The sequence below is a fragment of the Corvus hawaiiensis genome, chromosome 1 (genome assembly GCF_020740725.1).
Source record: "Corvus hawaiiensis isolate bCorHaw1 chromosome 1, bCorHaw1.pri.cur, whole genome shotgun sequence".
NCBI lineage: Eukaryota > Metazoa > Chordata > Aves > Passeriformes > Corvidae > Corvus > Corvus hawaiiensis.
In genome coordinates, this window is record NC_063213.1 from 67,624,867 (window position 1) to 67,641,809 (window position 16,943).

Below are 16,943 nucleotides of genomic sequence, written 5' to 3' on the forward strand. Positions count from 1 at the left end.
AGCCTCTTGTGCCAGTTTTATTTTCTCTGGTGTAGAACAAAAGCATTACTTGCTGCTGAAATGTTTAAAAAAAAAGTTCACCTAGTAGAAAGATGAAATACTTAGAAGTGGATTAGTAATATTTAACTCTCTACTATCTAAAAGGCATTTGGTCTTTATCATATAGTAAATTGAGCATATTTCAATTTTCTCTCCCCTGCTTGGAGAAACTTAAGGGGATAGAGGGTTAAAAGCAAAGAACGATGAATTGAGACTTTGCCTTTAGAGAGATGACTAGGAAAACCAGATGGTATTGATTTTTCTCGCCTCTCCCCCTTTCTATCTAATGCCTTTTGATCAAGGACAAACAAATTCTGTAAGAAAACTTCTGAAAAATCACACAACTCTGAGTCAGTCTGAGACTGTATGAGGTACATTTTTTACAACTATGCTTCATAATTTTAAAAGATGAGGTATGTAGTGGGAGCTCTCAAATTAACATTCATGGTCTGTAAAGGGTTTGCATGGGTAAATGTTCAGCTGCTGTTAAAGCTTCCTCTTTATGCAATGTTTTATTCTTTTTTCACTGAGCATTAGTAAAAGAGACTTTTCTCCCTTGCATCCCCTTTCTCCTTTCTTAAAACTTCTGTTGCTGAAGGGCACTGTGATGTTGTTTTACTTTTGTTGCTTTGCATTGTGATGATGATGATGACCACAGTGATGTGTGGAATTTATTTTCACAGCATTTCATGAACAGCGACACTTTCATTTGTTAATGTATCTCATCATTGCAGTATTATTATTTTGCATAATTGTTCTAATTTATTCAAGGGGCCTGACATGTTATGGTCTTTTAAGTATGTGCCCCTGGGACTTGAGTGTGTTGCCATATGGTGAGATAGTGCTGCATGACAACCTTTCAGCAACAGAAGAATTCAAAAGTGAAATAAATATGATAATTGCAAGTGTTCAGTGAAATCCTACACTTAGCACTTTGACTTTTTCCCCTTGATGCCAAGATGACTGCTTGTAGACCAACCAGGTTGAAACAGGTGTTCAAGTATTGCATTAGATATGTTAGAAATGTGCTGATGATTTTTAGTTGTCTCTGTATGTGTAACTTCATTTTTAAGTGAGAGTTCAGTTTGATGTCTGAAGTCTGTAGGGCTGTTTCTTGCTCTGAGACGTGTAACTGGGCAACGGTGATTTATAGAAAAATCCAAGTTTAATATGGGATTAGAAAAGAGCAGGTAGGAATGAGAAATTTGGAAAGATTACACTGAACAAAAAAAAAAAAAATAGTTCCAGTTTAGACCTGAAAAGAAAATCTTAAACCTGACAATTCGGATGGAACCAAAGTGGAGGCTTTTCAGCAGCAAAACTAAAGAAATTATTTATGATATCTTAAATGTGTAACATGCTTTCTGTCGTGTTCCTGGTCATCAGTGATTTACCTTCCAGGTTGGCATCTCAGTGTTTCACACAGAAAATGAGTTAGAAGGCATCACTTCTGATTCTCACTCAATACAGTCCAACCCAGCAAGTTTTGTTACCTTTCTTTGTCCCACCCACAGTAAGTATTTGCCACCAATAGGTGTGCACCTATTGAATTTCCAGAGATCTTTGTGTAGAAAGTTTAACTTCTGCCAGTGAAGTCTCCAAGGAAACAGCTGTTTTCCTGTAAGAGGTGATATTTTCATATGTTTTTAATCTTTTTCATCTTGTATTCCTTCTCTATAGCCTACCCAACCCTCTTCAAAATATTTGTAAACTGAAGTAGACCTTCTCTCAGGAATTTTCTGCTACTGTCTGAATATTTGGAAGCGCACAGGCCTAGAAATGGGGAGCTTTTTTTTTGTGAGGTGCACCTTAGACTTCGCAATAGGTGTTACAGCTTTGGAGTATCTTGATAAAATAATTCTACAATGTCACCTTGTGTCTCTCTCACACACATATACACACATAAATTTCAATTATTGCTGATGGAAGGTTACTCTGCACCCTTCAGTGTGGGTGTGGATCCTGGGTTATTCACAGGGAGCCGAGACTCTTAAGTAAGATTTAATGTAGATGTACTTTGCAATTCAAATATGACATTCATTTATATTAACTATTTTACATGAAAATGTGACTTAGAAGTGGTTTTGTCTGTGAAATACACACAAGTAACATTACAGATAAAAGAGCAGTAGAACTTGGGTATCTTTATTTTCTGCTTGGTTAAAAAAACAATAGGTGATCAAAAGTCAGCTGTTGATTTGGAAGATGACAAAGTACTTAAAATGTGATTAGCTGAGATAGATGAAAGTAAAGGAATAGAGAGAACTATAAAATCATTATTAAGAAATCCAGTGTAAGCTCTTCTATTCAGAAGTCTGGTTCATACTCTTTCTGATCTACTAGAATCCTCTGCATCTCTACAGGTGATTTATGGCTTGTCTGCTACGTGAATGTTGAAGTTGGGAATAGATTTTTCAAGTAGATTTGCTTGTATGGCCATAAATTGATTTTGCAACTGTATGTATATACAGAACCTAGTATGTCCATTTTTTCTACCATTTTGATTTTTTTTTGTTTTGTTAGAAAGAGGGATCAGTAGGCCTATTTGATTTTTTCCCCTTTTGGTTTTTAATCTTATCACCTCTTTTAATCTTTGGTGTGTTTCACAGTCTTTAACTTCAAAGTGTAATTGCAATGATGCAGCTGCTTCATGGATTGCTACATTTAATATTTTCCCCCTAACAGCAGTATTTCTTCTTTGCATCTATAATTGGATCATGGTGCTGCTGTCCCTCATGGAAACGCCAGGTTGCATATTCACCACACACCTGAGCACATGCTTACTCACTTGGTAATCTTAATTTTTTTTTCTATTTATTTATCAAAATTGACTTGTGTTGCGCATATTTCCTTTGTGCTTGAATTTTATTGCAAAAGAAATGAGAGGGGAAATGCTGGCATGCACCTCTTGCTGCGCCGAGCTTTCGGATTCAGAGTGTGCCTTTGTATCCCACGGCTGCATGTCTTGAATGTAAGATGTATCATACTTCAGAGCCCGGCTCCAGGGCGCTATAAAGATATCACAGATTTGGAAAGGGGGATCGATTTTGTAGCAAGCATTACTTGTTGCTGCTCTGTGCACGTTCCTGCAGGCGTGGCCTTTATTTTCCACGCTGGTAGTGACTACAGCCAGCACGGCTGCCACAGAACACCGCACATCCCATCTCTCACTCTGCAGGCAGGCGGGAGGTGATTCATTTTTCATTGTTGCTGCATCTGAAGGATTCTCCTTTCCCCTCCCACACTACCTTGGCCCCTTTAGGAAGATTTTCATCCATTAAACTTTCCCTTCTCTGTTGGAAGAACTAAATCTCTTTCAGCATTTTCAGGCTGGTGATCTAATTTGACAGCTCGTAGGTGATGTCTGTTCCTCTTCAAAGAGGCAAGTAGCCCCGGGCTAGCCAGCTGCATTGTGGATTCTGCAGATCTGGCTTGCTGTTCCTGCTGGGTGTCATCTGTCTTCTCAGTCTTGCGGTGGATAATTTTTGTCCTCCCCAGCATCATCTGCCTGAGCAGTTTCTGCCTGGCAGGCCTGTCCGTCCAGGTTGAGCATCAAACACAGTGGCCGCCCGGCTAATGTGACAAGGCACCCCTCCAAAGAGCACAGCCCCGGGCCTGCTTTGGCCAGCATCGGCATCGCAGCCCGCAAACTTCCAGCCATCACGATCGTGGTCTTGCTCTCCCATCACGGGTGCAGCCCATGGACTTATTCTGCTGGCACAAAGTATGTCCCCCGCCTTGCCCTCTTAAGGGCCGTCGCTCCGATTCCTCCCATCTGGGCAGATGTCTGCCTCAACAGGTTTGGGTTTCCCTGCCTGTTGCCGGCATTTGACTCGGACACCGCCACTTGGATGAAATAATCCTTTAGTGGATTATCATCGCCAGACAGCCTGTGGGGGAAATGACAGGACTCGGCACATTCATCTGAAGATTTTGCAGTTCAGAGTGCTGCTAATGCTAATGGGAAGTGGCAGGGTGATCCCTAAAAGAGAAAGCGGGTTCCATTGCACGGCAAAAATGACAGAGGTTGTTTAGCCTATCTTCCAAAAAAATACATGATGACTACATATGTTGATTTTCATGCTCCAAGCCATAGCTATTTCCATGTTTTTGTGACTTGATGACTACTTTCTATAAACTGACAGGTTCGGGGCTCCACAAGTATTGTCTTTTCATACCCATCACCTCTTTAAGTCCTCCTTAATTTCTTTAAAATATGTTTTGAAAATAAGCTTGACTGGGCAATGAGAGTAAGCAGGGGAACAAAAAACAAAAGCAGGCATAAATACAACAAATCAAGCAGCTTCTTAAAAAACAAAACAAAAAAAAAACCAACCAAAAAAAACACCCCAAAAACCCCCAACATTATTCAAACAAAGGAGGAATGGTTTCAGGACAGTAGTCCTAGAAATCTGTCACAGGATTTACCCTTGTTGCAGTCCCATAATTCCAAACCTGACATTAGTCATGATATAAAAACTTTCCTAGAAATGCAGTAGTTACAAAGCCCCTTAACTACAGGATTTCCTCCTTAGCAAATAAAAAGCTGGAGCATAGGGCTTAGAGGGGGAAATAACTTGTCTGAGAGGCTATGAAAGGATGGCAGCTAAGCTGGAAAGGGTAAAATTAACATTTGAACAATTCTAGCCTGAGCCAGCGGCAATATGCTGCAGATATTATTAATATATGAGCACTACTGTAATTTACTGGTGATTGTCAAGTACTTACATGCTTTGGATTCAAGTGGAAAAATATAAATACTAATTTATAGGTTGCAATATGTGGTCACTTTGGGGAAAAAAGATAATGCAGAAGGGAGCTACTTTGAAAATAATTCTTATATCTACTAATTGCCTAATTAACGTAATATTTATGTAACAGTGAAGGAGTAAAAAACTATATTACATTATATATTTGTGCTAAATTTAATAATAATATTAGTTGAAGTATTGAACACTTCCCAGTGTAAGCTTCATTTTGTTAGACAGACTCCAGCTATATTTTGCCTGATTTTGGAGGAGATTGTTTCAACAAAACCAATTCACTCATTTTTAAGCCTGAATTTAGAAGATTATGGATATTGTCAAAAAAACCTCCCATATAGTAATTTCAGTGAGCAGTTTCCAAGCTTTTATGATGTGACACAGAATTTAATAATAGGATCATTTTTTTGTGTCAGTTCTAATAGCTTTAAAAAGTCCCTTTTTTTTCCCTGAGCTACACAATTGCTCCTACTTACAAAAGCTATGCAGAGTAGAACACGGACAGAACTAATTTCTAACAAAGAATACATACTACTCCTGTTTTCTACTAATAAACTAGTAATTGTTCCAGCTAAACTGCCACCTTATAGGTCAGAACACTGAAGGCTGCAGCAGCTGTAGCAGAATTTGTGGCCCAGGTTATTCTTCATGGACCATACAACAACAGTGAGCAGTGTGACATGTATTGCAGATTAAAAAAAAATGTGTAAAAGAAGAAACAAACTTAGATGCAATGGCCTAAATAGGATCAACCTGTTCTAGAAATTATTGAGTTTATTGAGTAGTGGGGGGAAAAAAGTCACAAACAGAAGTTAATATACTGTAATTTATAAGTGGCCAGGAGGGAGGCAAGTATATTGAAAATATTCTAATGCTCTCACAGAATCACAGGATGGGTCAGGTTGGAAGGCACCACAGTGGCTCATCTGGTCCAACCTGCCTGCTCAAGCAGTGTCATCCCAGAGCACTTGGCACAAGATTGCATCCAGAAGGTACTTAAGTATCTCCAGGGAGAGAGACTCCACAGCCTGTCTGGACAATCTGTTCCAGTGCTCGGTCCTGCACAGTAAAGAAGTTCTTCCTCATGTTCCGGTGGAACTTCCTGGGCATCAGCTTCTCCCCATTGCCTCCTGTCCTGTTGCTTGGCACCACTGAGAAGAGCCTGGCTCCATCCTCTTGGTACCCTCCCTTCAGATGCTGACAAGACATTGATACGGTTCCCTCTCAGTTGTTTCTTCTCAAGGCTGAACAAGCCCAGTTCCCTCAGCCTTTCATGGTAAGAAATGCTCCACTCCCCTATTCAATTTGTAGCTCTCCACTGGACCTGCTCCAGGAGCTCCATGTTTCTCTCACACTGAGAAGCCTCTCTTGTACTCTGAAGTTGTTTTAAAAGAAATGTACAGTGATTTTATGTCATTTTTGCATTTTTTAATAGTTGTAAAAAAAGACTGCTGCTCTTTTTTTTTTTTTTAGCCTGTGTGTCCAGTGGTTGTTATTCACGTTTGCTGCACCTAGAAGCAAACTGGATTGCTTAATGCATGTCTCTTACTATAATTTCTGAATCATAGCATCAACTAGGTCGGAAAAAACCTCTGAGATCATCGAATCCTACCTATAACTAAACACTACCATGTCAACTAGACCAAGTGCCATGTCCAATCTTTCCTTAAACACCTCCAGGAATGGTGACTCCACCGCGTCCCTGGGCAGCCCACTCCAGTGTCTCATCACCCTTTCTGTGGAGAAATTCTTCCCGATGTCCACCCTGAACCTCCCCTGACACACCTTGAGGCCATGTCCTCTTGCCCTGTCGCTGGTTACCTGGGGCACGAGGCCGACCTCCACTTGGCTACAGCCTCCTTTCAGGGAGTTGTAGAGAGCGATAAGGTCTCCCCTGAACCTCCTTTACTCCCGGCTGAACACCCGCAGCTCCCTCAGCCGTTCCTCACAGGACATGCCCTCCACACCCTTCCCCAGCCCCGCTGCCCTTCTCCAGACTCGTGAGCGTCTCTCCTCCCACAACAGCAGCTCCCAAACCCGCAGGTTTGGGAGGGATCGGGGATCCTTGGGGGCGGTTCCCGCAGCCGCGGCCGGCGCGCCGCGATGACCTCACGCCGCGGCTGCGGGCCGGGCGGAAGCGCTGCGGGCGGGAGGCCGGGGCAGGGCCGGGGCTGCGCTGCGCGGGGCCGCCGAGCGCCATGAGCGGGGCCGGCCCCGCGTCCCCCGGCCGCGGCAGCGCGGCGGCCCCGCCGCCCGCCGACAGGAGACGGGACTCGCCGGCCTCCGGGTCCCCGATCCAGCCCATCATAAAGGGTAAGCAGGGAGCGGTGCGGGCTCCCGCAGGTGCCGAGCCCGCTCTGTAACCCCGCGGCAGCGGCGGAGACACGGCCCAGGGGCCCGGGAGGGGAGGCTGGTCCCGTGACCACCCAGGGCCGGTCCAGCTCTCCGGGACTCCAGCGCCCTCCAGCCCTCCGAGGTTCCGCGGCGTGTGCTGAGGTTTAAAGCTGGACACCTGGGGGGCTTAGCTGGCTTTCATCTCTCAGAATTGGAAACTAGGGTGTCTCTGTGGCTTTATTTCGGGGAGCCGGGTCGGCCACGGAGGCCCTTGCCACGGGCATGGAGTTTCTTGGGGAAGCACTTACTTGGGTCTTGTTTGCCCAAGTTTTGTCCTGGTTAATCCGTGCGCAGAAGCGTTTGGACTGGGAAGTGGTTTATCCCATGCTTTATTTACTGCAATCATGTCTTTCCCGAATTTCTAAATAATCGTCTGCACCGTTTTGGACGGGTGGGGTTCAGGGTGTAGAACAAACCCAGGTGGATACAGTAGAGACGGGGAGCACAGGGCAGGTCCAGCAGCTGAGGCAGGAGAACACATCATTTAGATGGCAGCGCCGGCTAAAGTCTTTTTTGGGACTGTGCTGTGTATTTCTTGAAACAGTACTTGCTATGCTCTCACAGTGCTTTTCAATTTAGCAGGCTTTTTCTTTGTGACACGTGACCCTGTTTCTCCGCACATACTTAAGTAGCAAATACTCTTTTCCAAGACTAAATTTCAAGTCTGGCCCTGGAATACAAGAAAATGCTGACAGTTTTCCTTTATAATGAGGATTCCTTTTGTCTTTTGCTGCAGAAGATTCCCACACTTACGCTGTTAATCTGTTAAACTGCAGCATTTAGTTCTGTTCTTTTACCAGCATTAGCAATCAGATACGGAAGCTGTACTGAGCAGAAAGAGCGTTGAGACAAAGGGTGCTGAGCCACAGAGGAGAGCATTCACCCTCACAGAAAGGTGTCTTTGGCATCTGGAATACTGGCTCGTTGTGTTTTATCTAAGCTGGTGGCTTGCTGGATAGATAGGTTACCCTACAAATACTGTTTTGATGCTCTTTTGGTTTTGTATGTACTCGGTGAGCAATAGTCCTTCCTCACACTGAGGTATGGTGTACTGCCTGTGTTTTGTAGCCTGGTGTGGGAGTGAGAGAAAAACTAAAATTCTGGCTGTCCTTAATCTTCTAGATGTTGGGGAAGTCTATTCAAGACTGCTGGATCACCGACCAGTAATTCAGGGAGAAATACGTTACTTTGTTAAAGAATTTGAAGTAAGTATTTGTATCTTATTGGCTGCTGTCACAGTCTGAAACTTTGAAAAGTTTTAGCATCTTTTTAGATACTATAATAGGTACATAACTTTCTTCAGAAGGACTTGACATGGATTTTTTTCCCAAAATAACACACCTGCAGTATACATCTGCATCTTTAGCAAACAAGGTGGTAATTTAGGTCTTTTAAAAGTTTTGCAAGGGGCATGTGGTTTTTTTTTCCTGCAGAAGACTGGCAGGAATATTGATGTAGGAGAATAATGTAGTCCTAACATCTTAGAGAAGTCTAGTTGGTTCAAGGAAAGTATTGTTGGCCAGTATAGGTTTACATTTCATTGAGAAACTACTTTATGCCTCAGCTGGATTCAGCTAGCATAGCTGTAATTTTATTTTCTTTGGTTTTCATTACACGAGACCAAGTGATATACTGGAAGAGAAGAGCAACACTTCATGCAAAGTAATAAAATCATTAAAAATTGAATGACTGTTATCTGATTGGCTGCAAATAAGGCTAAAGTACTGAAGGTGTAAAAGTGTTTATATACAGCTTTGCCTGCAAAGTATAATTTGGTTTCCACAAGATGGCAGCAAAAGTTTAGAAAATTTGAATCTTATGCCAGCAAAAGGCTGTTTCTGAGTAGATTTTCTTTCTTACAGTATGTGGAATTTAAAGTCTGTCTTGAAAAAGCGGTTACACCTCAAAATTCCTGTATGCAGACCTGATTTGAATGACAATAAAATGTCTTTCCCCCTCACCACCCCCTCCCCCCTAACCCAGATTGTAGCTTACATTTCAAGCAGGTCTATTTTGTCTCTGCTGGTTTAGCAAAATACAGATGTGAAGTAAACTCCTATCAGATCTGTATCGTATGGGCTTGAGAGTCATAAGAAATTAATTCTTTTCTCTTTTTTCCCTAACTAAGCTGTAAGTAAGTAGTTTTACATGTCATTCCACAGGATGGAAAATATTAAACTCACAGACAAAATTAGAACTTATATCTTTAGGCTGATAATTCATATATTTGTCCCATTTCACCTGAAGTCTTGTTCTGTTCCTTAGACAAATTTAATATATTCTTAGATCTTTTATTGAAATTTTATTACTGATTTATACTTTTATGGGAAAAATAGCAAAGTAGAGGATTGTTTAAATTTTTGCAGTTTAGAATTTCTTTTAAGTGGGCTCAGGACCACCAGCACCCAAAAACTCCACTTGTTTCTAACTTTGAGGTAAGAGACACTTTCTTGTTGTAGTAGGATATGTGCTTATTTTTTCAATTACTAGCACCTAGTGTGCAAGGAATGGAGATTTGCACTCAGGAAATCTGGAGCCTGTTTAATTAAGGTGTTTTACTTGTCTGTGCTTATGTTTCTGAAGTTTTAAGATGGATGTGGTAATCCCTGTCCCACTTCATGTGATACAGTGGTTTTTGTTTATGTAGAGTTTTTGTCTTAAGTAAAGCACTGGTGAAATTCAGAGTGGGAATAGTGCTGTGGCTTCAGAAAAATAGATTTTTTTTTTTAAATTTAGACAATAAAACAAGATCTTACTGTACTTATAATTAATCATGATCAATAGTGAGCTAGAAGAGCTGCCTCTTTAGTCAGCTGTATTATATTATTTTTTAGTCAACTTCATTGCTTTACTTCAGTTAAAACAATTTCACTTGCATTGTTTTCACCTCATGCCATGCTAAATGTGGAGGGTCAGACATCAAGCAAGCAGAATTACTGCTATGTTATTTCTCAGTAACAGCTGAATTATAAAAATGAAATGCTTTCAAGCTCTGTTGCTCTCTGTTGTTTTAGAGATGTTGTATATTATCTATACAAAACAGCACATTTTTCCATATGGTGTGTAACTGTCTTTTCTCACAAGGGCCAGAGGAGTCATTCAAAGGATTCTTGTATTTTAATGTGAAGAATGGAGCATTGCTGTCTTTTTTTGGCAATTTTATCTATGTTGTTAAATAAGTAGAGAACACTTTAGTAGGTAATGATCTAGTCTTTGAGATGAAGCTATTAGTTTATCAACTGGGAAGCCATCTTTAATTTGCAAAGTGAAATTCCTTGCTAGCCACTCACCTTCTTTCATTTTTGTGGCAGGAAAAACGCGGTCTCCGAGAACTGCGAGTACTTGAAAATCTAAAAACCACGATCTTTGAAACAAATGAACGTGTTCTTCCGAAGTGTGAGCAGGCAATGCAAGACAATTTGAGTGAAACCTTCAAGAGATGTAAGCAGGTTGCTTCTTATTGCTCTTGATGCATCGTTTTGAGTAATTTAAATAGTTTGGATTCAAAATATGATTTGTAAAAGCATTACCTCACTTGGGTAATTTTCTACTGTTTAACAAACTGTGCTTTGTTCTCGTTTCTGTGAAATTTTAAAAGGGAAACAACAGGGACATTTTTAATATGTAGTAGTTCAGCCAATCAGCTCTTGCTAAGGTTACATTAAAGTTTTTTGCTGGTTTGAGTAGAAGTTGTTTCAGCTCATTCTTTTCCTATTCAATTGGAAATAGTACTCCACATTGACTAAAGCCATGGGCAAAATTTCAGTTTCCTGGTTTGTTGCAAGCATGCTGTGGTGTTACCTTCAAGTGTCTTAATTTTCCCGCAGGAGTGCATAATACTGTCTCCTATCATTTAAAACAAAACTTGCCACTGTATAGCTATGAAATGTATTATTATCATTATCTTCAGTCACAAATTGGGAAGTAATAGTGATTACATGCTAATCTCAGTTTCATCCTTATAATAATTAATATATTTCTTTAGTGCTCAGATTTTAAAAGAAAGTTTAAGATTTGTACTAATATTTAAGTGTCTTTTTTTTTTCTTACTCATTCAGCAGGATGGCTTCCTCAAAAGAGATTTTAAGAGAGTGTGGTAGCTTTAGCTGCTAAATTTATGCAGTTGAAACATGCCACTGTGGGTTTTGTTACAATTTATGTGTGGCATGTTGTATAAGCATTTAATTTCCTATAACTTATTTATATGGCATCTGGCATATGCAGAATAGCAAATGGTAGATGATGCTTTACACATAAAAAGATTGCAGGAAAATATTGAAACTTAAAATTTAGTGATGCAAATAAGACATATGTTCTAATACCGTCTAACTGGGGTGAACCTTCCATGCTGCTCCTTGACCAGCTGTGCAGTACATCTTTAGTAATACAATCACAGAATGGTTGAGGTGGGAAGGGACCTCTGGAGGTCATGCCCAACCTCCCTGCTCAAGCAGCAGCAGCTTGAGCCAGTTATCCAGAACTGCATCCAGTTGCTGCCCCGGGAAATAAGTGTATTTAATTCTGTGTTAAAATTAAGCATTAATTAAGTTGGGGGGAAAAAGGTGTGTAGGAATACAGTTCCTATTTCCTTTGAGGAGTTTTCCCAGGCTTAGTCTGGGAGACAAGAGACTGACTCCAGCATAAAGATGTTGTACCTGTGGAGTGCATACACAGCTGATGGGGAAGAAATAAGGAAGAAAAACCCAACTAAGTAAAACATAGAGTTTGGTCACCTGTTTCTACTTACTGACTTGAGAGTGGCTTTTGATGTCTTCTGAGGTGCTGAGTAGTGCACTCCAGCTCATCAGCAACACTAAGAATGTGGGCACGAGAGGACCTCACTGCCTTCCTGCTTTTGGCTTCTAGAACACACAAAGTTGAACTCTGCAATAAGCCTACTTACTTTTAGGAGTGTAAAAGTTTTAAGTGTAAAGCATTTTCTGCAAGTACAGATGACTCTTGGGCAGAGTTAAGTGACACACTGGAATATAATCTTCACCTTGCAACAGCCTCTCATCTCCTAAATCCCTTTCAGGCAAGTTTCTTTGATTTACAGCAGCAGACTGATCTACTGCAATTTGTTGTTTCAGTGCAAGCTGCCAACGCTATGATCCATAGACTCCAAGAGAGGGAGTATGAAGTGAGAAAGGTAAAGGATGGATGGAGAGATTTTTATTTTGTGATCTAAGAATCTCATGCTTCACAGCAAGTTTATCTGCCTTCAGTATAGCAAAACTTAAAAACATATTTCTCTGTACCTTATATACTTGCAGTAAAACTTCTTTTGGGGTGATTTCTGCCCTTCTAAAATGCACACTGCAAAGTTAATGGATCTAGCTAACTCTTCCTGCAATCTCCTGATACATGGAAACTATTTTTTTTTTATTTCCTTTGCTTTATTTTCCCTCCTAGCTCAGACTATAACATTTGTCACGTATAGGGAAAGCTTAAATATAAAAAAAGCTTATTTTCTGTGGAACAAAAAACATCTACTAACCTACCAGAATGGAAATGTAAATCTTTCCTAGTTAGCTGAGAACATTGACCATATTATATATATATTGCTTGTTGAAAAGGAAGTGGTTTTTTTCACTTGTGGATGGGTTATTTAATGAAGGGCTATATTATAGGAACATGCGAATCATTGGAACCTTTTCAGTTGGCTACACTTTGCTTATTTGAAATACATGTGCTCTGAATCTAAAACCTGGAAAATTATACAAGAAATTAGTTTCCTGTATTCCCATTACTACTTCTTTATTGTGTTCCTGTGTTATCTCTTTACTTGCAAAATGCTGTTGATAATAATTTGGTTCAGAAGTACTGGAGACGTTTCCATGGCCATCAAGCAAAACAGGGTGTGCATTGATGGATGTAAGCTGATAGTCATGTTTTTCTTTCCTTTTTTGTAATTGATGAAGATGGGCAGTCCAGTTGCAATTGAATACTGGTACTGTGCAAACAGCACACTGCTGAGCACTGACAGAGTTTGCTTGTGTCTAACACTACTGTAGATACTGGTAGAGAGGTAGGAAATTCTTACAGTTCTGCTACTGTTTGTTTGAAGCAAAGCTTTAATAAGAAATTATAACTTAGAAAATGAACAGTCAGTAAGAATGGTGACTATTATTTTTTTAAAAAAATATTAGCTCTATGTTTACACCCTTTTTTTTTTTTTCTTTTTTAATATGTAGTGGAAGAGTAGTTACAGGTATTCTGGATTCATAGCATGTCTTAAAAGTTTGTATAGTAAGACTTTTTGGCTTGAAACTTTCCAAATGGGAGTAATAACAGGTGGGTAACTTTTTAAAAATATAGATAAAAGTTGTCATTGTAATGCAGCCACTTGAGGCGAAATACCTTTTCCTTACTTTTCTGAGATGATGTGTTCTGAAAAAATGATGGGATTTTGGCAGAATGTAGTGTCAGGTTTGGGTAGGTGATGTGTAATTATGTCAAAAAGTGTTTGAAACACCAATGTTTCAAAACCTGTTGAATACAAAGTAGTGTATCAGTCAAACTGTTAGTACACACCCGGTGGATTTTGTTAGTAGATGTTACTATATCTGTTGCAAACAAAATGAATCTTGGCATAATGTTTTTAAAGTGTATAAAATGCTGCACTGAAAAAAATTGTGTATTTAGCCATGCTGTGTGAGCTTGAAGAGCAGCAGAGAGAGTGTTTAAGAATACATAAATGGGTTCCCAGTGCCTTTAGTTGGCAAAAATGCCATACATATGAAAGTCATTGCTGATACACTGAAAAGGAGAGGGATTAAAAATAAAAAGCAGGATTAATCTCTCTTTTGCTGGGAGATGGAGCAAATGGGAGAGCAACTGCCTAGATTTATTTTGGCTTCTGCACCTGTAATATAAGGGAGACAGACTGTTAATACAGCTCACAAGCAATCCACAGAATTGTATTACATTTTGTCGTGTGCATTGAATGTGTGTATGATCTCTCTTTCTAGATATCTAGACATTTAAAAATTTTTTTTTCAAGATAAGAGAGTGAACAGAATTAGATTTACCAGAAGCCAAGCAGTAAGAAAGTATGAGGGGAAAAATAACTTATTTATAAAAGAAGACATTAATCACAGTGAGAGCTAGCTGGCTAAAGCAGAAATACTAGCTGCCAGTTTCAAAACATTTAATATCTATGTTGTTATATTTTATCGAAATAGCATCATTGCTAACACAATCATGTTAATAGTATTGCAGACATTTTGCCACTTGTTTTGGATTGGCTATGCAAAATAAGTGTTTTCTTTTCAGTTTCTCCTTTCCATATGTCTTCATGCTAGTTTTCAGATACTTTAACATTATGTAGCTCTGATTAAACCCCCTGTTTTAATATGGAAATGATTACTAAAAACTTCTTATTTTCCTCCCCTCAGCTTCAGGCAGACAAGGTGACGGCTCGTGAAGAGAAGTGCATCGCCCACTGGGAGGAGTTCATGAAAGAGCAGCAGAACAAGCGTGCGGAGGTGGACGAAGAGCACAGAAAAGCTATGGAGCGCCTCAAAGAGCAGTACTCTGAGATGGAGAAGGAGCTGGCCAAATACGTTTCTTTTTAAGACCTTTTTTAATAATGCTGGGTTTGTGCCATGCTCAGTTGCTTCTGATTTAAATTGGGGTTCTTTTGGAAAGCTGAAATTGATAGAACAAAGGAGAATTTCCTCTCCAGGCTTGGGAAGAAAAGGTTTGCATACTTTCAACTTAAGTGCCTATCTATGCTTGTTTGATTCAGGGCAGGTGGAATGCCAGTATTTCTTTGTTTGTTGGAAAGTGGAACTGAAAATTGTGTGACTACACCAGCTCAGGGAGTTGCAAACTGGAGTTCTCTCCCATCAACAGAGTATCGTATCATTTGAGAAAACAGAGACTAATGTAATATTAACTATCCTGGTGTGCAGCCACAGCCCTTTCCCAAAAAGTAGGTTGATAGGTTCCAGCCATAGTTAGCTGAGAATTCACTGGGAAAACTCTATATTCTGTTTGTAGATTTCAAGAAAATAAACTTGTCTTACGGAATATTTTACTTTGAAAATTTACTGGTGAAAGATGTCAACAGAGTTTTAAATCAAATTGTAATTCAAACTTTTGGGTTGTATGTTCAGTATTATGAAGTAGAGTTGCAATTTGAATGGTTTTTGCTAACATAAAAATTGTAAGGTAAGCTTGGTTAACAATTCCTTTTTTTTTTCTCCCTGTAAATGTCTCAGACCTCTCTTTTTAAGCTTTACTGTTCTAAGCAAAGCCACAACAAGCTAAAAAGTAATCATGAGAAGCATATCAGTCTTTGTATTAGCTTTGCAGCTAGTACAGTTTTACCTTAAATACTTGGCATGCTGTTGGTTTACATAGGATAAGCTTGTCAGAACTTTATGAGGCAATTGAGGTAAGATTTTTGTTTCTTTATCAGTGTAACAAATGAGCAGATTAGTGGTTAAATGCCTGCGGTACTGATCTGCTTTCGTACTAACTTACTCTTACAGCGTACGTGAAACTCCTGCGCTGCTTTCCTTTATTCCAAACTTGCAGTTACCAGCAGTGTAACTGAAGAAGTTAATCAGTTCATTAACCAAGGAAAATGAGACGTAGTACCTTAATGAAATTTGCTGCAAGCTAACGGTTAGTGCAGGAAATGTCTTTCCATAATTTTGCTGGTGTCCAATGTAGAATGGAAACAGGTAAAAATAAACAGAATTTACGCTTTACCTGTATTGCAGCAGTAATACACCAACAAGGGTTGCTTGTGTAGGCTCATGGCTTGGTTTCAAGGCTCCATTCCTGGCAGCATGTTGATAGTGTGATTAAAGTTAGTAGAGGAGATGGAATAAGTATTTGAGATTTCTTTCAATAACACTGAATTCCTGCCAAGCTGCTCTGCCTGCTACCGTAGGCCCAACAGCTTCATCAATCATCATCGTGTATCTGGACTGAAAAGAGGAGTTGCCAACACTGGGGCACGCTGGAATGTTGTTAATTCTCTGTTCTGAATGGAAAAAACATAGATGTCTCAAAAGGATCCCACACATGTAAAATAGGAAAGCCTCTTTTAGAACAACTCCTGTCTGAATAAAGGGTGACTGCTGTAATATTTCTCAGCTTGTGTACCCGTGATGAATGTTGTTACTAAGCTCAGACTTTTCATTTAAAAAGAAAAAGTTCGTTCTTGTCTGTCTTTAGAATTGGGTATGGAATAGTTTTGTTTGGAGCACAGATTGGAAGTGGCTTCTCTCTTACCAGATTATTTGATGTATATGTGCTCAAAGCCCAAATATGTTTGTAACAAAATGCATTTAACTGCATACTGAATTAATTTATATTTTTGCACTGATAATTTTTTTTAAGATTTAGATATCTAATTAACTGTGCACTGGAGCTGTAGATTTTAGTATTTCATCAATTTGAGAGCTCTTAAGCAATGATGCGAGTGTTACAAGTTGGATATTCACTGGAAAATAAAGTGGTATTTCCAAAACCTGGGATGTGTGTTCCTGATTCTTTGGAAAGCTTCGTAAGTACTAACACTGAAAATGTATTCCTCTTTCAGAATGTTTTATGCTGAAGAATCTTTTATGCTGGAGATCATTTGAAAGCACATTTCTTCAAAATCTCTATCTACCTAATAATAATAATATGATTCTGTCAATGTTATTCATTGAATGAAAACTATCTGTTCCTGAAATAATTTCATTTAGTAACTTTCACTTTTTTTGCATGATATGCTATAGGTTTTGA

The 16,943-nt window shown here is 39.6% G+C and overlaps 1 protein-coding gene across 1 annotated transcript; it reads left to right on the plus strand.

Moving 5' to 3' along the window:
- The first annotated feature begins 6,985 nt into the window (after positions 1 to 6,985).
- On the plus strand, positions 6,986 to 16,688 carry BLOC1S5 (biogenesis of lysosomal organelles complex 1 subunit 5). The gene is made up of 5 exons (XM_048309629.1): positions 6,986 to 7,115; positions 8,319 to 8,401; positions 10,508 to 10,637; positions 12,287 to 12,345; positions 14,594 to 16,688. Exons 1-5 carry the CDS (start codon positions 7,001 to 7,003, stop codon positions 14,771 to 14,773), a joined length of 567 nt encoding a protein of 188 aa, XP_048165586.1. The 5' UTR covers positions 6,986 to 7,000; the 3' UTR covers positions 14,774 to 16,688.
- The last annotated feature ends 255 nt before the right edge of the window (positions 16,689 to 16,943 follow it).

What these genes read in the sequence shown, in the direction of transcription:
- BLOC1S5 (XM_048309629.1), top strand. Translation starts at nt 7,001, where the DNA reads ATGAGCGGGGCCGGCCCCGCGTCCCCCGGCCGCGGCAGCGCGGCGGCC. An exon ending in ACTTTGTTAAAGAATTTGAA is followed by an intron (nt 8,402 to 10,507) that starts GTAAGTATTTGT and finishes TTTTTGTGGCAG; the next exon opens with GAAAAACGCGGTCTCCGAGA. An exon ending in GAGTGAAACCTTCAAGAGAT is followed by an intron (nt 10,638 to 12,286) that starts GTAAGCAGGTTG and finishes TTGTTGTTTCAG; the next exon opens with TGCAAGCTGCCAACGCTATG.